Source organism: Podarcis tiliguerta (genome assembly GCF_965153285.1).
Source record: "Podarcis tiliguerta genome assembly, chromosome: 5".
Taxonomy (NCBI): Eukaryota; Metazoa; Chordata; class Lepidosauria; order Squamata; family Lacertidae; genus Podarcis; species Podarcis tiliguerta.
In genome coordinates this window covers 96,296,708-96,321,173 of record NC_139538.1, presented here as the reverse complement: position 1 = coordinate 96,321,173, position 24,466 = coordinate 96,296,708, and the positions used below count along the sequence as shown (strand labels likewise).

At 45.3% G+C, this 24,466-nt stretch overlaps 2 protein-coding genes across 3 annotated transcripts in view; one reads left to right on the top strand and one right to left on the bottom strand.

The window, feature by feature from the left end:
* Window positions 1-24,466, top strand: part of SMC1B (structural maintenance of chromosomes 1B) — a 387,986-nt gene that overhangs the window by 292,346 nt on the left and 71,174 nt on the right. The gene's annotated exons all lie outside the window — the stretch shown is intronic.
* The window catches only part of FBLN1 (fibulin 1), a 59,435-nt gene that overhangs the window by 34,026 nt on the left and 943 nt on the right, over window positions 1-24,466 (bottom strand). For both annotated transcript variants that reach the window (XM_083440770.1, XM_083440769.1), the window contains exons 2-13: window positions 16,655-16,754; window positions 13,193-13,325; window positions 11,374-11,536; window positions 9,821-9,880; window positions 8,932-9,033; window positions 6,867-6,998; window positions 6,193-6,330; window positions 5,823-5,966; window positions 4,244-4,372; window positions 3,225-3,350; window positions 2,252-2,371; window positions 846-977 (exon numbers count right to left, since the gene is read on the bottom strand). In XM_083440770.1, coding sequence (XP_083296896.1) covers window positions 846-977; window positions 2,252-2,371; window positions 3,225-3,350; window positions 4,244-4,372; window positions 5,823-5,966; window positions 6,193-6,330; window positions 6,867-6,998; window positions 8,932-9,033; window positions 9,821-9,880; window positions 11,374-11,536; window positions 13,193-13,325; window positions 16,655-16,754 — 1,479 coding nt within the window. The remainder of the gene's footprint in view (window positions 1-845; window positions 978-2,251; window positions 2,372-3,224; window positions 3,351-4,243; window positions 4,373-5,822; window positions 5,967-6,192; window positions 6,331-6,866; window positions 6,999-8,931; window positions 9,034-9,820; window positions 9,881-11,373; window positions 11,537-13,192; window positions 13,326-16,654; window positions 16,755-24,466) is intronic.

The following is a 24,466-nucleotide window of genomic DNA, read 5'->3' as shown; positions in this document are numbered from 1 at the left end:
TTATTGTGGGGGTATAGATTTGGCAGTGATGAAGTTTGCTCTGTGCCTCAGCTGGACTACTTCACACAAGATTGGACAACCCTCCACCTAGAAAGCTAGCCTATCGGAGAGATAGGGCATAAACCTCCATAGACTAGGTGCATGAAAAGCTCTCTTTAGTTGCCGGTTTAAATATAGGTGAGTGTGGAGGGGGAAAGAAAAAGAAATACAAGCAGGGTGGGTCAGCAGTCTGAGATGATTCCGCAGTGATCATCCACAACAGTAGGGTTGCCCTACATCATACAGATTTCCCCAGACATATGTGGAATACTGCAGCCAGGAGCAGTGTCCAGGAGGAAATTGGGGAAATGTTGGGGGAAATCTGAACGTATGGCAGCCTATTGTCAACAGTGCCGCTTTTCCTTAAAAATAGCTCAAAAACAGCATTTTCCCCCCTCAACAACTTTTCTGTCTCGATATGGAAACCCTACACAACAGGGATAATACGGACATCTTAGATTTGTTGTGCTATTTAACATCCGTCACCCACTCCCTCCAAAGAGGGACAGATCTCAAGCTGAGATCATTATAACAACATTGTGCATTCGTCATACACAAAAAAAACCTGCCAGTTTTGAGATACCCTTAAGAAGACATGAAGTTTCTGAATTCAGGAGGCCGGTGAAGAAGCATTTAGAGAACAAACTTTGGGAATGACTTGTCAAATGTGTTGTCAAATGCATTCGATCCGAAGTTCTTTCTTTGTAACAGAACATGACAAAAGAATTCTGCTTCCTCTAGACCACAAGCGGGGCTCTTCTTTCTTATGAATGTCACACTTGCACATCATTATGCTTTAAACATACCTTGACAGTTTCGTGCATTGGGGGCCACTTTGTAACCGGAGGAGGGGCAAGTACACTGAAAACTCCCCGGAACATTAATGCATCGATAGGCACAGATATGTCCTCCAGTGGGCAAGGCACATTCATCAATATCTGAAAAGCATATTCACCAATTAGGAAGTACAAGAGAAACTGTTTGCTGCCTTGTTGCTCAACTTTTACGCCTCTATAGAATGGATGATATAACGCTTGAGTACACATTACATTTTACCTAGCTAAACGATGGGTAAATTGGATCTTAGACTTCCATGGAAACAATCCTGATCCCCGCTCCCCTCAAAATTCCAAGGTACCGTATTTTTCGCCCTATAGGACGCACTTTTTCCCCTCCAAAAATGAAGGGGAAATGTGTGTACGTCCTATGGGGCGAATGCAGGCTTTCGCTGAAGCCTGGAGAGCGAGAGGGGGCAGTGCGCACCAACCCCTCTCACTCTCCAGGCTTGAGGAAGCTATTCCGCAAATCTTGCAAGCCTGGCGGGAGGTCCCGCGGACTCGCAAGGCTTGCGGGCAGCAGCCTGCAGCCCACAAGCTCGGGGGATAGCAGGGAGGCGGAGCACCGCCACCCCGCTATTCCCCGACCTGATCTGGAAGCTGGCGGAGGGGTGGAGAAGCAAGCTTGCTTCTCCCCCCCGCCAGCCCCACAAACTCGGGGGACAGCGGGGCAAGCCGCTGCCCCACGGAGGCTAGAGAGGCTGTTCCTGAAGGCAGAAGAGGGAGATGGAGCGCTCCGTCTCCCTCTTCTAGCTTGGGGATGGCTGCGCACACCTGGGGGGGGGGATAAAAAATTTTTCCTTGATTCCCCCCCCCCAAAAAAAAACTAGGTGCGTCCTATGGGCCGGTGCGTCCTATAGGGCGAAAAATACGGTAATCAATTCAGCAAGCTTCAGCAGTTTCTAGGAGAACGCTTCTGGAAGAATAGCAAAAACTGGAATTCACTCCCATTACTGGATGGCTTTAAAAGAGAATCAGACAAATCCATGACTACTGGCCCTGGCAGATAGGTTCTCTCTCCCGTGTCAGAGGCAGTATGCGTTCAATACCAGCTGCTGAGTATCCCAAATTCGGGAGAGGGATGATCTAGTCTCGTAGTCCTGCTGGCAGGCTTCCCATGGCATCTGGCTGGTCACTATGACAGCAGGATGTTGGACTAGACGGGCCTATGGCCTGATCCATAGGCCTCTTCCTATGTTCTTAAAAACCTTCAGGTGCCCACGTGAGGGAGTGAGGCCTCCACAGAAGACTCCCCTGCCTGAACCCTCAGGGAGCTGCTGCCAGTCACTCTGGGATAGATGGACCAATGGTCTTCATTAGAGCAGTGCAGCTTCCATATGTTAATATGAGCCGTGTGCATAATGATTGCTACCCACCTTCACAGGTGATGCCATCTATGTCACTCAGCTGGTAGCCCCGGCGACAGTAGCACTGATAAGAACCATAGACATTAGCACACTCCTGGCTGCAGGGATTACTTTCACATTCATTCAAGTCTGAAACCAACAAAAACGCATTAATGCAAAGCAGTATTTTTTACCTTATTTGTCAGCAACCGTATGAATTGTTGAGCAGCTGAATTAATTTAATTCCATTCCTTTCATATCCTGGCTTTCATCCAAGGAGTTCAAGACACCACAAAATGGCTCATCCATTTTAATCCTCACAACAAACCTGGGAGTTGGGTTAGTCAGATCCAGTGATTGGCCCAAGGTCATCCAGTGAGCTTCATGGCTAAGCGAGATTCATTGCTTGAATCCAGGTCTCTCCAGTCCTGGCCTGATAGGCTAACCATTCCTTCACACTCACACTATAGGGCTGCAATTCTATACACCACACCAGAATTTCCCAAGGTGGTCAGTATTAATCCCCTGAGGTCAATGAGGCTGTGCAGGGGGGTGAATAAAGAGTTAGGGGTCAAAAGGGAGGCAAGGGTGGGAAAAGTAGCTTACAAAATACAGTGTGATAAAATTAATTAGAAACTATGAGCCTCAGAAATAAAGGGCGTGGGCATGTACAGAGTGCCCATCCTTTAACAGTGAGGAACTTCTGTATTTAATAAGGTTATTCCACAATCCAACAGTATTCCTTACATTTTGTATTTTATGATTCCTAGTAATGGTGACTGACTAATAATAAATGCTGATTATATATCAATATTTCTTGACTTAACTTTATCTACATTCCTAAGAATTTGGATTGGGGTTGCTGATAACCTCATGAAGAGACCAATAAACTCAGACATTTGGGAAACCCTGCTGAACCCATGCCCAGGAGTAAGCTCTACCGAACCCAGCAGTGGAATGTGCTTTGGGGTAGGCAAGGACACGATTGCACTGTCAATGTTACCTTCACATGACCGCCCGTCAGTTGAAAGTTTGAAGCCCATCGTGCAGCTGCAGTAATAAGAGCCAGCAGTGTTTTCACATTTGTGAGCACATAGGTGACCGGGGTATCGTCGGCATTCATTAATATCTACGGAAATAAACATGTCATTCAGAAGATTTCAAGAAAAGCATATAAATCAGAGAGTTCACAAAAACATTTTAGTCAATTTCTGAATGATTCACACTTCACTATAACTTTGGCTTGAGCACATTATTCTATCTTAGACCCAATTCATATTGTAGCAAGTCAGTGTGGTAACTGCTGAAAAGTTGTATCCTAATATCAGAGCCAGGCTCCCAGTATCTTCACTGGCTCCCAGTATGTCCGAGCACATTTCAAAGCATTGGTGCTGACCTTTGAAGCCCTAAACGGCCTCAGCCCAGTATGCCTGAAGGAGTGTCTCCACCCCCCTTGAACACAGAGATCTAGCTCCAAGAGCCTTCTGCTGGTTCCCTCACTGCAAGAAGTGAAGTTACAAGGAACCAGGCAGAGGGCCTGCTAGGCAGTATGGCGTCCTCCCTGTGGAATGCCCTCCCATCAGATGTCAAGGACATAAAGAGCTACACAACTATTAGAAGACATCTGAAGGCAGCCCTGCATCAGGAGGTTTTTAATGTTTGATGTTTTACTATGTTTTATATGTGCTGTAAGCTGCCCAGAGTGGCCAGATGGGTGGGGTATAAATAATAAAATGTATTGTCGTTGTTGATGGTGATGGCGTTGTCTCCATTGTTGTTCTATGTTATTTCTGTTATTTTTGTTTATGCTGTTGTTTACTTTGTAATGCTATTTCAACTGTTTTTAGAAACATGTAGTGGTGTGTTTTAATGTGGTGTGTGCCTTCCTGTGACTTTGTGGTGAAGTGTGGCATAGGAATACCCAAATAAAGCAAAATACTATTGATTTATCTTTTTTTTTTTTAAGGGTTAGATGGCTGAACTGAAGGAGGCGCATGAGCCAAGGTATGTCCTGTCACCTACCAGCGCAGGTTCTGCTGATTCCCTCAAAATAGTAGCCAGCTCGGCATTCACAGCGGTAGCTTCCAGGGGAATTGGCACAAGTGTGGCCTTCTCCACAAGGCTGATTCGGTGGCAAACACTCGTCCACATCTTGGAATACAGAAGGGTTAGAAAAACAATTTGAGGTGAAAGCATAACATGACAAAGTAAGAGAAAACCAAAGGGCTCTGGTTCAGAGAACCGACACACAGGTTTGCGCCTGGAGTGCATGGGTTTCCCAACTCATCTCACAACTGTACATAGACCAGTCACATCAAGAGTGTCCTTGGAGCACAGTGGGTGTTTATGTGGTCCAGGGCATTCTTGATGCTGCCATGCCACCTAGGGGAATCTTTGCTGGCAAATGCTGCCTTGGCCAGTTCTCTATCCTTTTTAAAGTGATCTGCAAAAACACTTGGAGGTCTTTTGGTCTTTGGAATGTTAAGCGGCTGCTAGAAACAACTTTTAGATTTTGGGACTGTTCTTGACCTGTTGTGAGCTATCGTAACTTGGCATTTTATTGCTTTACTGTGTTGATTCCTTTGCAAATATTAATGTTGATTACACACCCAAGGGAACATTCTATAATGCAGCAGACTCCAGCAAAATTTCCATTTGTGTTGAAGTGAGTACGCCCAAGAACCTTTTGTTGAACAGTCAACCAAACCTGTAAAAAAATTCAAAGCCTTTCTCTGCGTTTTGTCCAAGTCCTGGGCACTACAGGCAGACAAGGCCATGCAAACTGCAATGAAAAAGCTTATTCTTAAGATTCCAGATTTTCAAGACTCCAAAGATCTGTCTAATGATCCATGGGTCCACTGAGTACTGCTCAGAGAAACCTGAGGATCAAGGGGGACTATGCAATCCTTGGGCTGGAAACTCTCCAAGAAAACAGAACCAAAGCTTAGGCAGCGCTTCCAGCCTAATAATTGCAGGCAGGGCTGGGGATTGGTGCAAGGCCACTAATAACACTTGGGCTGAGAGAGACCGCACATGCCATGGAGCCCTGCTCTGTCTGGGTGGTCCTGTATTTCACAGCACTTTTGCTCCCGTGGTTCCGAAGCTTCTTTGAGCTCTGCCCTGTGGGGCAATCACTCGGGTAAGTATTACACAGCTCCTTAGAGTTTTAAAAAACTGCCTTTGGGGTCCTAAATATTTATTTAGGAATGTTATATAGCACTCAAGATTTTTTAGCAAAAAAATCTCTTGGAAAATAGCAGAAGTGAAAATGACATTAAAAAGACTTGTTGTGGCTCAGCTCTATTCTAAAATATGGCAATTTTTAAAAGGAAACAAAACAAAAAGGAGGGTGTGAGCATCACTTCTTCATGTAATGGACATTTAGGTACTTTTTCATGCAACACCCACAGTTTGCAGCAGTGGCTTCTGGCTTAGGTGGCTGTTTGTGAACAGGTCCATCAATAGCGGAACTGAGCTTCTGCGACCAGAGGCAATATACCAGGGAGCACCAACGGCAGGGTGGCTGTCACCATGCCTGACCTCTCCAGGGGCATCTCTCCAGGGGGAAGGAGGAAGGATTAAATGGACCCTTTATACCAACCTACACATCTTGTGCCTTCTTCGTTTAGATGGTAGCCTCGCCCACAGTTCGGCACATTCCTCTGGCAAGCGTAAGACCCATCCGTGTTGATGCAAGTCTGTCCAGCAGGACAAGGTGCGTTCGCACTCAAGCATTCATTGATATCTACAACAGTACAAACATTAAATTAAAAGGGAAACTTTTAAGAGCACAACACCAACCTTAAAATCTTAACTGAGAATGCTCCCTTGAAAAGACAAAGCATAGGCAGGGACAGCATAAACGGGGGAAATTTCCCAGCAGCAATAGTGGGGCAGCTGTAACAGCAGCTAGCCTCTCAGGAATGACACCCAGTTCAATGGTACTGGCTTTCAGGCGCAACATGCCTTACCAATACAGTTGCCCAGTGCATCTTGTATAAAGCCGCTCCTGCACTGTTGCTTGGGTCGGCAACGGAAGGATCCTGGAGTATTCTGACAGATAAAATCGGGGAGGCAGTTATGAGTATCAGTCTCACACTCGTCAATATCTGGTACATCACAAAAGAAAGAATTTGTTAGCGTAAGGTCTTGCAGAGCCATCTTGTCATGCTTCAGACACAAGCAACATTTAAGCAAATCAGACCAAATGTGGGTTTTTAAATTATTACTCTAAAGGTATAACCACACTGCAGGAGAACTAGGGTAGAACTAGGTGTTATAGCAGCAAACATGTGGTGCCAAAGCCACATTAGTCACTATAACAGGAATCAAGCTGGCAAAGGGCTACACTTGTAAGGACTAACGGTGGGAGGGCTTATGCTGCCCACGCTACTCTGAAAATGCTCCCCAAATTCATTTTCACCTCAGCTGGGTGGGCTTCTAATTTCAGAACCCAGCATGAGAAAAGGTGTCCTGCTTTGTAGCATACACTACAGCAAACACTAGTGTACATGTGGCAAACAAGCTTCCTGCATTATGTGTGAACTGGACCTAACACAGCAAATTTCAAGAGAACAGGATACATTAGTAGCAGCTAAGAACTACAGCAACCATCTATCTCTCTTGTGAGAAGTCTGAAACATACCTTTGCAAAGGTTGTTCTCTGTCAGTTCATAACCAGTCCCACAGCTGGTCTCCCGCTGACAGCGGAAAGATCCTGCTGTATTGATACAAATTTGTCCAACGGCACAAGGGTTGGTAAGGCATTCATTCATATCTAGAAATAATCAAGGGGGAAATATGTGAAACGGCAACTTTGCCATACCATACGACCATCAGGAAGTCAAGTAAGAGAATGCTTGCTGGTGTTCAGGAAGTAAGCAGTGTGTATGATTCATGTAAGATTCATAAAAGAAAGGGAGAAGGAAAGCAAAACTAAACTTGACGAAGAGAGTCATTCTTCTCCTTTTTGGTTAGATACACTTTATGTCCCTCCAGTTTCCCCAGCTCTGCTGACCTCCTGCCAATCTCATGGCAGTTTCTTCAGAGGAAAAGAATCAAATTCCACACACTGCTACTAATCCTCAGCAAAATACACCTCATGCCACAACAGCCCATCCTGTGGATTCCCTACTGCCTGCATGCGCGGCACAGCCCTGGCTGCTGCTGGTGGTGGCGGCGATGGTGGAGGTCAGAGCAAGAAAATGCGCAACATAATGATTTCTGCTTTCCCAGAGCTAAGAAAGCCAACCAACAAATAACTGATCCACAGTTTGTCTGAACTCAATCTTAACTAAAAGTTTATTCTTTTATTCCTCTTATCCTTTCATAAATGTGCAAGTTGCCTATTTCCTCCTATTCAGTTGAAAAATCTGCATCTCATTAGTCAACTGCAAAAGACCCAGTGCATATAACGGAACTCAGTTACACCCAGTATGTAATAATAGTTTAATTAGCTTTTAAACAATTATCTTATATATGTTTTTAGTTTTTGGTGTTTTATCCATGTTGATTCAGTTTTTGTAAGATGCCTTGAGTCCCGTTCTAGGGAAAAGATGGGATGATGATGATGATGATGATGTAATATTCTTTCTGTCCCTAGTGCCAAAGATTTTTCTGATCCATTTCAATTCATGTTTGCTGCAGCCCTGACACCCTGCACCCCCAGTGCATATATTAGCCTCCTATTCAGCCTAATCCTATGCCAAGTTAGCTTTCAGGGATTTGGGTCTGCCTATCTTGGTCACATGTTACATTTGCCACGTGGCAGCAGGCAAGCCATGAGAAATTCTGAAAGCTCCTGCAGCAGCAGCAGCAGCCAGAGAAAGCTACACAACACCGAAAGCAGCAGGGGAAATTAGCTTCCACACAGAGATATAAGGCGAGACAAATAAGGGATGAAGAAAAGTGGCCAGTAGCTGATTCTTCACTGTATGCGTTGTGTGTGTGCACGTCATTTCTATCCTGGGCAGTATTCTCCACTTCTTAGTGTAATAGGTGGAAATTTAGGAGACCTGGGTTCAAAACCTTACTCAGCTACGACTATTACTGAGCTACCTTGGACCAGTCACTGGTTCCCTATTTTCAAAAAGCCAAGTTCCTTGAAGGAAGGTGGGCTGCAAGAAATGCGGTATGGAAAGAATCCCCCTTGAAGTAAGAGGGTGTCCCTGCGCAGCTCCAGACTCTCTCTCTAAAGCCATGACTTCAAACCTAACGGCTTTAGGGAGAGAGAGGAAGCATAAGGCACCGGCACTGTCTGTTCTTCCCTGCAACATCTGAAGCCCCTCGTGGGCCGTACTCTTACTGATCTAATAACCTGTAGCTGGAATGAACTACCCCAGGCAGTAGGAGAGTATTTTTCATCACACACACACACAGCATCACTTTCCCAGCAAGTTTTCTATGTGCAAGAGTGTGCACGATTGCTCTTTTATGAAGGAGCACTCAGTGGAGCAAGTGCACACCTGCATACTGAAGTGGTATCGCTGAGATATACAGGCTTTCTGCTTCACCAAGAACAAGGCTTTAGTGCTGCCCTAAACACAGGGATACGATGTGTGCACAAACTCACTCTTATGTTCTGTTCATCTCTTGATTTACTCCGCAAGCTTACTTTGAGTACTTGAACAGCAGGACACACATAGCCAGAGTTATTTCTCCAAATAAAGGACAAAACTATAAAAGAAAAGCAAACGGCAACCTTTCTTTACCTTCACAAGTGAAGCCATCAGGCTGAAGCTGGTAGCCCATAAAGCAAGAGCAGAGAACACTTGAGCCAGAGTCCCGGCATTGCTGGGTGCAAGGGCCGCCTCCTGCGAAGGACAACAGCAGAAGATAGCTAGTTCATCATTAAGAAACCCAAAGACCAGCATCAAGCATTTGCCCTTTAACAGTATTGTATCTTCCTTAATTTCTTTTGGAGAAAACAAACAATTAACTACAAATTAGTGGTTCAAAACCAGGACAGAATACTCTTTTGTTTCCACTATTATGTGTATCCTAAATTTGCATTGTTCAGTCAAGGTAAGCCCAAAATGGAAAGAGGGATCTGTGAATGGGATGGTTGCCATCATTCATGAATTCATAGAATTGTAGAGCTGGGACACCAAGGATCATCTAGTCCAACCCCCTGCAATGCAGTGCACATGAAATGGCAACACTGACTATAGCTAGCAGTCTGCATGCATTGCCAACAAAACAGAGCTAAGCTGCTGTGGAGGACTTGTAATGTGCCTTCTACACAGCCCACTCAACCAAAAAATGGTAGACAATATTAATTTTACAAGGTGCCTGACTAAAGGCTTAAGCGTGACATTAGTATTAGGAGCAAACTGTGCAATATGGACAAATGCAGCAGAGCTGGGATGGCTCAGTCAGTAAAGCAAGACACTCCTAATCTCAGGGGCATGGGTTCGGGCCCCATGCATTGCAGGGGTTAGACTAGATGACCCTAGTGGTCCCTTCAACTCTACGATTCTATTATTGTAGTGGTTTCTCAGTGAGCCAGGAGGCCCCTGAACAGATTCAGTCACAAACTCACAGACTGGTCTGACAAACAGCTTCTCTTTCTCAGCCCTGCCCCACAAATTAGTAAATTACCTCTGCAGCGGTCATTAAGGTAATGATCCTCATTATCAACTTCCACTGGTGATGCTGCATCTCGAGGGAGAAAAAAGCCAAACATTAGGAGAGTGAGACAGAAAGGTCAAGCCTGCTAAAATAAAATGGCCCTTTGTCCTGTTATTTAGAAAGGATCTTGATGTACGAAGTCTTGTTTATGACTCTGTTTTAAATCTGAGGTTTATATGACCATTTGCAACAGGTCAATTACCACACAGTGACGCCTGCCAGACATTTTCTCGTGGAGATGCTTTTTTAAGGCTACCTCCCAAGATATTTGGATTTAGGCCAAATCTGCCTCAGAGTGAGAATGTTATCTGCAGTCCTATTCCATCCAGAGTTTTGTAAATGTGGTTGTTAGTTCCTCAACTGCTGTCTGGCCTAGATTTTTAGTTGCTGAGGCTAACTCATTACATGCTGTCTCAGGAAAGGCGTTGTCTAAAGGTCTTTGACTGAGAATTAAACAAGGACAAGGGGTCATCTAACAGGTCCTTGACTGAGAATTGCCATGAATCTCAGCCACACAGGTTGCTTCTAAATATTTGCAGATATAACTGAAGTTAAAATGACTCCAAAAGCAGACCCAGTAAGTATTGTTGAACTTCAACAGAGTTATTTGGTAACAGAGTTATTTGAGTTATAATGTTTAAAAAATAGATTTGTTTTGTTTTGTTTTTTCCACTCTGTATGCTCCTTCCTCACAAATGGACAGAACGGTTCTGAATTAAGTGTCTGTAGGCCAGGCAAGGAGAGTAACAAAACAGTAACAAAAACAACATTTTGTGAGGTCACTTTGACCACTAGCACTTCATGTTCTTTTTGTTTCTCTGGCATTCCATGAGATTTAAGGGCAGGAGATTGGGACACCACATGATAATGCAAGCCTCATAATGGTTAAGGATTACCTAGAACATGGAGTTGTTAAAGATTTAGATAAAAAGGGAGCTTTTTTTACTGCTTTCAGTATTGCTGTAGCACATTGAAACTCCAGCTATTGGCAGAGAGAGAAGCAAAACACTGACCGATGGCTTGTGCAGTTGTGAACCACACCAATAGCAGCAACCTGATCAAGCAACTTTTGAAGGTCTTGTTTAGGAACACACAGATATTTCATAGAGCAACCACAGAAGTGGCAGTTCAGGGGTGATGCTGGAGCCCCCCACCCCATCTTCTCTTTGGGGTGTGCATCAGCAGAAAGTGAGGCAATGATGAAGCCTGATAACTGGCCACTCCTTCAGGTGAGCTAAGTATATAACTCAGGTGTGTAAACTAGGCCAGGATCTGCCCCTAAAATCCTTGCAATGCACAGAGGATATGTGGAAATGCCCAAGCAAGACAAGCTGATTTGGAAGGTGTTCCCTGAAGGTGGACAACTTCAAAACCCCAGCTCTGAGACATCAACCATTTCTGCACATGGTGAATTCCTAGCACAATCTCATTAAATCTCATTAGTTCTGAACTGAACAAAATCTGAAACAATTCCCCTCTACGTATTTCAAAAATAAAGTTGTGCTGGGGGGGGTGTAACTTACCTAGTTCTTTGTTAGGATCATCAACAATGTCAGAGTTTTCTTGCCCCTCAACACAGCAAGCTCGGAAGACCAAGCCACACTGGTATCCCATCAGGAGACTCTGCTCACAGCTGTTCCCTTGCTTTTGGGCCACCTTCCCCATAAAGCAGCAATAACAACATTTCTGCCAAAATGCAATACAGACATTATCAATGAGCTTTATAGTATTGTATTAGCAGCCACATTCAGGTTCCTTTTTGCAGCACAGTGGCCCCTCAGGCTGGATGCTACTCTAAACCATGTCCTCTCCTCTTTCCCTCAGTCCTCCTCCCCTCCCCTGGTGTTCATCACATCATGTATTTATTTTAAAAATATTTCTATACAGATAAAAGTTCTCATAACGTATTTTGGGGGGTCTCTGGGGAAATTGAAAGGAGCTGTTATGTAATGTAATATAATAAGAATAATTTTTATTACATTTCCCAATATATATTTCACAAACAACCAAAAGTCAACCTGTGGCATATTTCATACATTACCAAAGGCCTATATGTTGCTCTCAGTCCAGTGGTTCCCTCCAGAATATTTTTGCTTCTTTGATGCCCACATAATACATATACAAGAACAGATCTTAACTATGACTTAAAAAAAATAAATCTTCATATAAATACAATAGGGGAGAAATGGCAAATCCCATTTTGATGGACAGTAGAGATAAATAATATAAATGACTAGTATGCCTGTCGGCTGCATCCAGCTGTGCTATCCCCACCCCCAAAGGTGGCTGTGGCTGGTGGACAAGTTGTAAGTTAGGCTCTGATGAAGCACTGAAATAACAGCAGCCCTTTACCACTCCTGTAACCTCCTCAACATCCATGGATACTCAACTCATGCTGAGATGTCAATGCAACGAGATTTTCCCCACCTTCACCACCAGCTGCTGCGTCTCACTTACAGGGGAAACTCTCGATGTGCTGAGGATCCCAATTATTTTCATTTATTACATTTAAATCTTGCCTTTGTTCTGTGATGGGCACCAAAGTAGTCTCCCATCTGGCTCCTGACCAGATTCAGACCTGCTTAGTTTCACCCAGGTTGGTGCATTAATCTATTTCATGTCCTAGAACCAATTCTGGGACAGAGGAGACACAGGGAAGGTTATTTTGGGTAGCTGCCACACATCAGCCATAATATTTAGTTCCAGTATAAGAAAGAGCAGCATAAAGCTTTGTAATCTCAACAATGGGTGATATTGCCAATTAGCAAACACCAGCAGCGTCGAGAAGCAAACATTGTGCTAACGGTACGTTAAGGAGTTGCCACAAGAGGGCTCTTGCTTGTTGACTTAAACAATGTTGTAGGCAGAAGTATATAGGAAAACTTAAGAATTACAATGTTTTAGAACACACCATTCATCTAATGTGGCTGGGTGCCTTAGGGCACACCCAACCTAGATGCTACACACTATAGGGGAATAAATACAAATAAGAATATATTAAACATAGTATAGTATAGTATAGTATAGTATAGTATAGTATAGTATAGTATAGTATAATAATATAATATAATATAATATAATATAATATAATATAATATAATATAATATAATATAATATAATATAATATAATATAATATAATATAATATAGGGCAAGCTGCCTCCTCCTACCAGTCTTCTTACTGAGAGCTGATATGATTCCCAGAATGCCATGTTCCAGAAACACTGTGGAAATCTAGACTCCAGGAGGCTGGAATACAATGCTGTGCCTAAGAGGTTAAATTCTGAGCCTTAATTCAAGGCAAATGGTTGATATCAAATAATGGCAACTCTGAAATCTCACCTTAATGACTTTGTCTTCACAGGTAGTATTGCCCTCATTGGAATCACAGTCTTCATGCTTGTGGGCAATCGCTATTCCTGCTGTGCAATGCAGCTCTTCCAGTTGATTGAGGCAGCATTGTTCCTGAGCTATGCTACAAATAAGTAAAAAGAATGGGAGGGGAGGTGGGTGTGTCTGAGGCCAAGCACATAAAGGCTTGTATGGTAATATTTGCCTCAAGCCAAAATCTCAGCATCTTCAGACAGCCCACAAGCTGTAGCCGAGGCTTCTTTCTAATGGCTTATGGTTTGTCTGGAGGAGACAAACCACGAGTCCAAGTTCAGACAATGCACTAAGCCCAAACCATAGTTTAGCTTGCAGCAGCACAACAATAGCAAGACCAGAGGAAGAACAAAGTGGTCATGATTTCCGCTTGAAGAGGTCGCTAAATTGTGGTTTGGCTTGGTGTTACGTGTGAACTGGGCCAGTGAAATCTATATTTAGTTAGGCTTTACTGAGAGTTTAAAAGCAAAGTATGGAGAGGTAGGGAAACTGCCCTGAAGATGTTGTTGATGATGATGATTAGTGTCACACCTGCCCTGAGTTAGAAAAAGTTCTAAATTAGAATTTGACACCTGCTTTCAGCCAAGTATGGTTAGGATTCCACTTAGGGCAGCTTAGTGTGGGCAAGAGAAGTGGGGAATGGGGGTTCACAAGAGAGCAGGGCAGAAGGATACATGAGCCTGAGTCGTGTCCTGATTTCTTAATCTTGGTTAAGAGCTCAGGAAACCACACACCTGCACCAAACCAGCTACACAACCTGGTTTGTCGATAAAGTTTGGTTTTAGTTTAATTAAGGTTAGCCGGTGTAACACCCTCCAAATGTTCTTGGACTACAGCTTCCATCATCCATGACCATTGGCTATGCTAGCTATGGATGATGGGAATTGTAGTCCAACAACACCTGAGGAACTTCACATTGGCTCTTCCTGGTTTAGATACATACATAACACCAAGCAACATAATCTGTAGTTAAATGTTATGCATTATATCCAGCTAAGTCACAAGTAGAACAGACCTACTGAAACCAATGACTTGACAAACTAAGTGCATTGGTCTACTCAGAGTATAGCTTAGTTGGGTACAATTCTTGGACAGGGCGTACCTCTCTTTCCCAACCCTCTCAATTCAAACAACATACTTTTTTAAAAAAGTAAGCCTTTGTCCAATGAATAAAGCCAACCAAGAGATCTTTAAAGAAACAGAATTGTGGGCTTTTACTTCACCTCTTCATCAGATTTACAATTAGCAGAGAAAGCCTGCATTCCTGTTCATTAAAGGAACTGTAGCTCCAGAGCGCTTTCATGTCTTCTGCTATCCCCTCCAGAGGGTGAATGCTTAAAAACAGCATGATTCTCCTAACTGCATCAGGACTGCTCTTATTTCCCTTTCATTCATTTCCATAAAAACCATTCAAAGTGCAGGCTATAACTTAAGGGGGGAAATTCCTCTAGCACCAATCTAGTTTCAAGTGGTTGGGAGGGGAGTCCCTCACCTTCTCGTTTCCATCATTTTCCAGAGAACATTGTGGTTAAATAAGGAACTTGCTAAGTTGGTATTTAGCATTTCAACATTAAATACAAAAGGAGGGACCTGCTGCTCTTTTCAACAAACTCATTTATGGAAATCAATTTGAACAGGGTGTTTACAGGGTACGTGTAAGCAATATCAGCCTAATTCTGTGTAAGGCAGTAAACCTATTCTAGCTCAAGTTTCTCTCTGACGTGCCAATTTTTCATCCCCAGAGGGACTTTAATGGGGGTGGGGGGCGGGTTGCACAGAGGAGCACGCATTCTGAGTGGACCTCAGCTTCAATTTGTACAAGTGGTACAGTCAAGTCACAAATATACCACCTCGGCTAGGGGGTGGTGAGGTGGGCCCCTGCCAGGGGCACAGGCAATGGGGGGGGGGCAAAATTGGCTTTAAAATATGTCCATAAATATTGATTATTGCCTCATAAGAAATGGTTTTAAATAGAGGGTGAATTGAATGGCGGGGGTTGGAGGAGAGGCGGAAAGAAGAGCTAATTTGTCCATGGCTTAGGGACGTGGGTGGCGCTGTGGGTTAAAGCCTCAGTGCCTAGGGCTTGCCGATCGAAAGGTCGGCGGTTCGAATCCCCGCGGCGGGGTGCGCTCCCGCTGTTCGGTCCCAGCGCCTGCCAACCTAGCAGTTCGAAAGCACTCCCGGGTGCAAGTAGATAAATAGGGACCGCTTACTAGCGGGAAGGTAAACGGCGTTTCCGTGTGCGGCTCTGGCTCACCAGAGCAGCGATGTCACGCTGGCCACGTGACCCGGAAGTGTCTGCAGACAGCGCTGGCCCCCGGCCTCTTTGAGTGAGATGGGCGCACAACCCTAGAGTCTGTCAAGACTGGCCCGTACGGGCAGGGGTACCTTTACCTTTAGGGGGTGCAATCTGGACAGTTCTGCCAGGGGCGCAAGATCACTCAGCTACGGCTCTGGCAACAAACATGCCCATTATGTGATGTTAAAGGAGTAGCAGTTGTAATAACCTAGGCCCAGGCGAAACCCGTGTTCTGGTGGTAATCTTGTATGTGGAGTGGAGGAGTGAACTCCCTCCACATTACATCAAAATACATGAGTGACATGGAGCCTTGAATGCAGAGCCCAAAGGCACAGCAACTGGGTTTGCATGATTTTTAGGCTGAAAGATCCTGCAAATGAGGGTCCATGCAGCCCCAAGATCACACATTCTTAGTTAAAACAGTTATACATCATGTTGAGTATGTACAAAGTGACCTAAAAAAGTAAAAAAATCTTTAAAAATATAAAACACAGTTCAAGTAATAATAATATTTAACGAAGTATGACTACCCACCAGGGGGACAAAATACTGCCGTGCCATGCATATGGTGCCAGGGCCATGTGACTTGAGGCACCAAGAGGAGCTTGGCTGCGTTCCTCAATTTGATTTCTCAACAGGATTTCCCCTTTTCCTGACCCCTGTGTATGTTTCATCTTTTTAAATTTTTATTGTTATTCAAGCAACTTCAAATCAAGTTAAGTTTTATCTGTCAACCACTTTGTGTAGGAGGCCGTATTCAATGCCAATATAAATGTAAACATTCACCAAGTACTAGCAGACAGGATTGCAAAACACATTCTTTCCATTCTTAAAAAGAAATCAAGCCAGGACATCTACAATTACAAATCTGAAAAGCAAGACAACAAATATTTTCCCCAAAAAGGTTCTTTTCAGAGTGCTGTTTATAGATTGGGCAGGAGGCCCCTATTTTTCCACTAAAGACTACTATCATGGGAAGAAGTCCCAGGTTGAAATGGGACCCTACAGTAGCAGTGAAGAGAAAACTGAGGACACTGGGCTTTCAAGGCCAGTGCTTTATCCCAGAGGAGTAGTCTATCTGTTGCTATAACAACAAGCAAGCAAGCTGCTTTGAAGAATACCTGCATTCTTTGGAATCAGGATGTGATGGCAGAGAACTACAGTCTCTCTTTTGACTTGCCCATTCATATCCCTGTGAGCAGCAGCTCTCCACTGAAGTTTCTGCAGAAAGAAAAAACAAGTGTGTTTTAGAAGCACTCAGGAAATGACATTGAGGAATCATCTGTCCACCCTCCCTGCAGAGGCGGATCTAGCTGCTCTGGCACCCAGAGTGGCACACATGCTGTGCACCCAGGGGCGGGGTGAGTGGCGAGCGTCCCAGGGGGGCGGAGCTGCGATGTCACACACACACACACACCAGGGATGATGCCTGGGGTGGGCCGCAGCCACCGCACCCCACTTCCTCCGCCAGATGACATAATGAGGGTGCAATGGAGGCAGCAAAGTATACCACCTTTGCTGCCTTCACTGACACTACGAAGGTTTGATGATGAGCCCTTGCCAGTGTTCAGTTGCCGGACCAAACCGGACCTTTCTCCCACTTGCATTTAAGTTGTCTCCCATCTTGTTTCCTTGCCCTAAACTCTGGAGTATACCAGGGAGCCAAACCTGAACCTACTGCCAACCAGCTTTCTTGAGTGACCTAATGAATGAAGAAAAATGTCTCAGTGGTCCTCTTTTAAACTGCTTTCAACTGTATATCTGAGATATAATCATAAAAAATGCTGTTACTGCTCTTAGATTGAAGTAATCCAGTTAGAGTAAGGGTGTGGAAAAAGCACCATAACACAACAGTAAAATCTTATGAAATCAAGATGAATTAAAAACTATTTTTAAATGAAAAATGCAGAAGTGAAAAGACAGAACACATGTGGGAAATTAAGGAATTTAAAATTGCAAAGAAAAAGAAATTAGCTATACAGCTGACAAATACATTAAAAGGAAAAAGAATACCAAAAAGAACTAAACTGAACAGACTGCAATCCTGAACACTGTGACATGTAGGCAGCCTAACTGTGTGCACATTGCAACCTTAGTTATTTGGACTTCAGATTATTTGTGGACAATGGCCAGGTCTAGCAAAATAAACACAGTTAATGAGCAACAGGATTACAGACATACTTACCGTATTTTTCGCCCTATAGGACGCACTTTTTCCCCTCCAAAAATGAAGGGGAAATCTGGGTGCGTCCTATGGGGCGAATGCAGGCTTCGCGGACCTCTCCGCAAACAGCAGGAGCGCTCCCGCTGCTGGCGGAGAGGTGCCTGCATGCGGAAGCCTGCGCGCGCTGAGCTCAGCGCGCCCAGGCTTCGCGGACCTCTCCGCTAGCAGCGGGAACGCTCCCGCTGCTGGCGGAGACGTGCCTGCATGCCGAAGCCTGCGCGCGCTGAGCTCAGCGCGCCCAGGCTTCGCGGACCTCTCCGCTAGCAGCGGGAACGCTCCCGCTGCTGGCGGAGAGGTGCCTGCATGCGGAAGCCTGCGCGCGCTGAGCTCAGCGCGCCCAGGCTTCGCGGACCTCTCCGCTAGCAGCGGGAACGCTCCCGCTGCTGGCGGAGACGTGCCTGCATGCCGAAGCCTGCGCGCGCTGAGCTCAGCGCGCCCAGGCTTCGCGGACCTCTCCGCCAGCAGCGGGAACGCTCCCGCTGCTGGCGGAGAGGTGCCTGCATGCCGAAGCCTGCGCGCGCTGAGCTCAGCGCGCCCAGGCTTCGCGGACCTCTCCGCTAGCAGCGGGAACGCTCCCGCTGCTGGCGGAGAGGTGCCTGCATGCGGAAGCCTGCGCGCGCTGAGCTCAGCGCGCCCAGGCTTCGCGGACCTCTCCGCTAGCAGCGGGAACGCTCCCGCTGCTGGCGGAGACGTGCCTGCATGCCGAAGCCTGCGCGCGCTGAGCTCAGCGCGCCCAGGCTTCGCGGACCTCTCCGCTAGCAGCGGGAACGCTCCCGCTGCTGGCGGAGACGTGCCTGCATGCCGAAGCCTGCGCGCGCTGAGCTCAGCGCGCCCAGGCTTCGCGGACCTCTCCGCTAGCAGCGGGAGCCAGCACTGGGCTCCCACGGCTTGCAGAGAGCTGCCTGTTTGGGGGCTGGGGTCGGGGGAAGCTCGGGCTTCCCCAACCCCGCGCCTGGGGGGGAAATAATTTTTTTCCTTTATTTCCCCCCCAAAAAACTAGGTGCGCCTTATGGGACGGTGCGTCCTATAGGGCGAAAAATACGGTAATATTTCATGCACAAAAGTTCACTACGCAGCAGGAACATTAGAACTAATAAACGAGTCACTCTAATTGTTATTTTTAAAAAATTATTGCAGTCTTACAACTGGTTCAAATCACTGTCTAGGCTGGCCAAAACTCCAGCTGAAAGAATTTCAATGACATTGGATTAGACGCAGTGGTGTCCAAACATTTTTCAAAGAGGGCCAGATTTGATAAAGTGAGGGCCAACCAAAGTTGTTGGCAGTTGTTTTTAGGATTTTACAAGATTAAACCGACTGGCGGGCCAGATTAGGCCCCCAAAATAGACTTTGGACATGCCTTCAAGTAACTCCAAAGTGTGCAATACGCAAGGTGTCAGTCAGTAGGCATTACAGCAGCCGTCTTCCTTCTTTCATACCATTCCAAAATTATGAATATTCTGGGGCAAATCTTATGTCAAGCTGCCCTTGACAGTTTTTGTTGTGTGTAAAATGTTGAAACTGATAAGATGACCTGAATTTACAATCTGGGCTAAGAGAAAAGTCTAGCCTTAAGAAAAAGGCAGACACTAATACTGCAGAAGAATTAGCCCCTTATCATATACAGTGGTACCTCGGTTTACAAACTTAATCGGTTCCAGAAGTCCGTTCTTAAACCGAAACCGTTCTTAAACCGAGCCGCACTTTCCCTAATGAGGCTTCCCGCCGCTGGTGTCCTTCCACCGTTCAACTCCCATTCTTAGACCGAGGTAAAGTTCACAAACCAGGACACTACTTCCAGTTTTGAGGAATTTATAAACTGAATCGTTTGTAAACAGGACTGTTCTTAAACCGAGGCACCACTGTATACATATCCAACAAAGCCCCATATATTATAAATATATATCAAACAAACTGGGGGCCTTTCTCATGCTACCGGGGTTCACATACTTGAGCCAGCCTGGGTAGCCAGATAAAATTTGTGGTTACAATGACCCCCAATAGTGGATGATACAATCTTGCATCTAGTAGGGTTGCCATGTGTCCTCTTTTTCCAGGACACATCCTCTTTTTCATGGATATGTAAAATGAGAGTCATCATAGTGATCCATAGTTAAAAGACGTTGGTAAATGTGTCTTCAAAATACAGCAACCCAAGTACTGCCATATTGAGTGCACCGAACAGAGAGCAAGCATGCACATAACACATCTATTTCATGCTGAATGTCAGGAGCAGGTTGGCAATAATTCACAAGTTAACTCTTTCTTCAAAGAAACATGGTCAACTCAGGAGGCCATGCCTAGTGAGCACAGCAACTCACCCGGTAGATTGTGCCCCTATGAGCCATTGTGGGGACTGAAGGTCCCCACCTTCCCACAGTTCCTTAAGTCTTCTCCTCCCCCAGGTCCTTCCCAGGCAACCTGAGACTTTGCCGCCTTGTTTGTTTTTGCTTCACCCTCTTCATACCCCTTCTGGTTCTGAGAGACCAGGTGGGAGGAGATCAAGTCACAGCAGGAGGGGGAGACCCCCTGGCTTCTTCACCAGGCAGACTCATCTCTGCCTCTTGGCCCCTCTCCTCTTGAGCCTCTGATTCTTCCTCCGATTCTGGACTGCTGTCTGCCACAGACTCTTCCTGCTCACTAAACCCTGTTACATTTCACCTTCTGATACCTTCTCCTCCCAGTCTTCTCCCTCTCACCATTCATCATCCCACTACTACCAATCCCCAGACCTTGAGCCTTCATCTCGTGGGAATTCTCCCGGAGGTTCCTCAGCTGTCGCCTCCCACCACTCCTCAGCATCCAGCCAGTCCATGACAGTGAACTTCCAAAACATTCAGAACATAATCTGCTTAGTGGTGGGCAATTCGCCCCTAGTCTTGTGCTTCTCTGTTGACATTTCCTGACCACCTGAGAAGCACAATGTAAATGTAGCAAATGAGGAAGGTGATGCTCCATCAGATGAGCAAATCTGTGGTTTGCCCACCTACCACACACCCCACACATTATTAAACCATCTTCAGGTGAGAAAGTAATGCCTTTATTAGATCCATGAACTTGTTGGCCTATATGTGGTAGTTACAATGACATCCTCAATACTAGTCCCTTCAATTTAAAAATTGCAAATTAAACTGTCACACGGTGTGTTGAACTCTTCAACTTTCAAATTCTGAAAATTGAGGGATGCTAAAAAGTTGTAACACGGCTTGGGAATGCAAAATATATTTTGGTTAAATTAATATAACTTTGTTTTGTAAGTAAAATATACATAAAATTGCACAGAAATCATTTAAAATGATTGCCAAGTACTTGTATATTATTATTATTATTATTATTATTATTATTATTAAGCATCACCTAACATTTTCAGAGGGATGCAGGTGGCGCTGTGGGTTAAACCACAGAGCCTAGGACTTGCTGATCAGAAGTTCGGCGGTTTGAATCCCTGTGACGAGGTGAGCTCCCATTGTTCAGTTCCTGCTCCTGCCAACCTAGCAGTTTGAAAGCACGTCAAAGTGCAAGTAGATAAAGAGGTACTGCTCCGGCAGGAAGGTAAACGGCGTTTCTGTGCGCTGCTCTGGTTCGCTAAAAGCGGCTTAGTCATGCTGGCCACATGACCCAGAAGCTGTACGCCAGCTCCCTTGGCCAAGAAAGTGAGATGAGCGCCGCAACCCCAGAGTCGGCCACGACTGGACCTAATGGTCAGGGGTCCATTTACCCTTTACCTTTTAACATTTTCAGAAGGTAAAATTAATATTAGTTGGTTTTCCAAAAGCAGTTTATATGTTTCTTCATCAAATTCAGACTTACCAAGCTAAATATTGTCCAATCACAAAAATAATATTAGATTTGAATTCCTCACACTCAAAACATATATTAAATACCCCCTCACTGAATAAATTTGCAAAAAAAAATATATTTTACCCCCTAAAATGATATGCCCTAATGGACTATGCCATTTGACAGTACCAGCGGAGAAGAAAACCTGGGGTTACATTAGCGCCATTTACTCATCCTGCCGCCACACTTCACCTCACCAGCACACAGAGATAGCAAGTGCATGGAAGGGGAAGAGGACAACACCCACTGGACCAGCCTCAACAGCTATGCACTCAGCGCAATGCCTGAAATGAAAGCCTACAGTCATACAAATGTACGCCTATAACCCGATTGCATGGAGAGTCTACCCATCAGCTGCCCCTTCAAACTTCTGAGGGCACAGAAGTTAGGAGTGGGTGGCCACATCCCTGTTGAAACAGTTCCTTTTCTCCTTCAGAGTACTATATGTATGGAGATCTATATCTAGAGAATCACAGACTTGTAGAGCTGGAAGAGAGACAAGGTCTAAAAATGTTTAGACTGGCAGGATGGGAAAGGCCCTTATGAGCTCCGACCCAAAAGCAGGAACAAATCATAGCCTCCGAAAACACAACTGCACAAGGTTGCTGTGATCTTTTTCCTGTTACAAACCATAAGCTCACCCATTAACCCCATTGCACACATTTCCGGATGGTTACTTGGCTATATTACTAAGCTGGCTGTTTTACGTACCCAGATGAACCACTGGATGATTCACTCTTGACTGAAACCCTCATGATCAGTCTCAGGGGTCCACTTGTAAAGTTGGAATTATTAACCTATCTGCCAAGGTTGTCAGAACAAGATGGTGATAACTTTGGAATTCCTCAAACAACAAAGGTGCTTTGTAAATGCTTTGAATATGGGGTGTGGCCCTCATCTCCGCTTTCAGGTCGAGGGAGTAGGCATTTGTCTGCAGACAGCTTTCCGGGTCATGTAGCCAGCATGACGCTTCTGGTGCAACGGGACACCGTGACGGAAGCCAGAGCGCATGGAAATGCCATCTACCTTCCTGCCACAGTGCTACTTATTTTTCTACTCTCGCTGGTCTGCTTTCTAATGACTGCTAGTCATTAGTTAGCAATGTGACCTGAAAGTCTTAAGTTGAAATGTCATCTCAGTCATGAACTTGCAAGGTGACTTTGCTATCCCTCAACCACTGCGGGGAAAATAGCGCTGGCCCACCTCACAAGAGTAAGGATTACTGAAAAAGAAACTTATTTGAGCCTTTCAGGTGCATAATAACATAAACAGTAAGTAGCATTAATCTTACCTGGGTCCTTCCTAGGTTATCTTCACAACACCTCTGCGGATTAGACTGATTGCCCAAGACCAGCCAGTTAGCTTCAAATGTGAATGTAGACCTCCCAGAGGCCAACTCTAATACCCAACTACACTACACACTGCAGTGTAGTGCAGGGGGTTGGACTAGATGACCCTCAGGGTCCCTTCCGACTCTACAGTTCTATTATCCTAGTCTGGCTCAGGGGTGGCATTTGGGTCCACACTGAGGACTGCACACAAGTGGTACGCCTGGCCAAAGTGGCCACCCCACATTTCCTCTCCTATGTGCAGACACTATGGCAACATCTAACTTGAAAATCGACCTGGTGAACTTGGAAGCTTACACCCCACACCAGAATTTTTGGGGGGGTTGGTCCTAATGAAGGGTCATTTTAATCTCATTAAATTAAAATATTCTAATGATCCAACAGTGGCTCAAGAGCCCCTGGTAGGCTGGCAGCCCAGGCCTCCCAGGAAGAACATTCTGGCAAAGGGAAGACCAGCTTGTTCCCAGCCATCAACCAGGGGAGAGCAACTGCAGGGAACTTTGCCTCCCCAGCCCTGTCAGACAGAGCACACAGCTCCACCTGCCCATAGCTCTGGGAATGCAGAGGGAGACATTCTCTAGCCACAAACATCAGCCAGAAGAATTTGGGTGCTGGGCCACGTATGTGTCACATGTACATGCGGAGGATTTTTTCTGAGTTGTTATAACCTGCTGCACGCCCCCTTGAGAATCTACTCGTGCTTTTAATCTTAAGGGAATCACAGTTTCCTCCAGAAAAATGCTTCCCCCCTTACACATCAGAAGGGATTGAGAACCTGTGGCTCCTCAGATGTTGCCGGACTCCAGCTCTCCTCAGCCAGCGAATGACATGGGATGAGAGGAGCATCTGGAGGGCCACAGGTTCCCCCAAGGCAGAGCATGCAGATCAACATCTAAGCCAGACTCTTCCTTCTTCCACCACACAGATAACACTGAATGTGCACCATGCCCTGATGGCATAAACTGGGTATCTGTTTAACAGGTCATTTACGAGGAATCTCTGGTTTACACTAGGGTCACATCCAGTGCTATTTTTCAAGAAAAAGAGGTGCCAGAATTCACCCTGAATGCCCCCCTGAGGGGGCCGGACCTGAGTTCCAGAGAGTTCTGGCTTGAAAAAAGCCCTGCTCACATCCACACTCGGAGCATGGATGGTTTGACCAGAAAGGCAAAGGCAAAAGCATCTCTTACGCTTAACTTATAAATAATGTTACACCTTACAGATTTATCATTTATCGATATGCATATTTACTCGGAAGTAAGCGGCACCACATAAGTGAGCAAGAGCTGGCTTCCGAAATGAATTTGTCTCCTCCTTTCTCCTTTCGTGAAAATGTTTCTGAATGTCGAAATTTCCAAGTATTGGGTATCGTAAAATCACCTCAAGGAAAAATAACTTCAGTCTCGTCGAAATCAACTCCACTCAGAATAGGGCAGATTAGGGCGCTTGAGTTTAGTTGCAAGAAACTAGTAACCTGCACGCCAACTCGGGGGGCTTCAGTCCCCAGCCAGGCTCAAGGA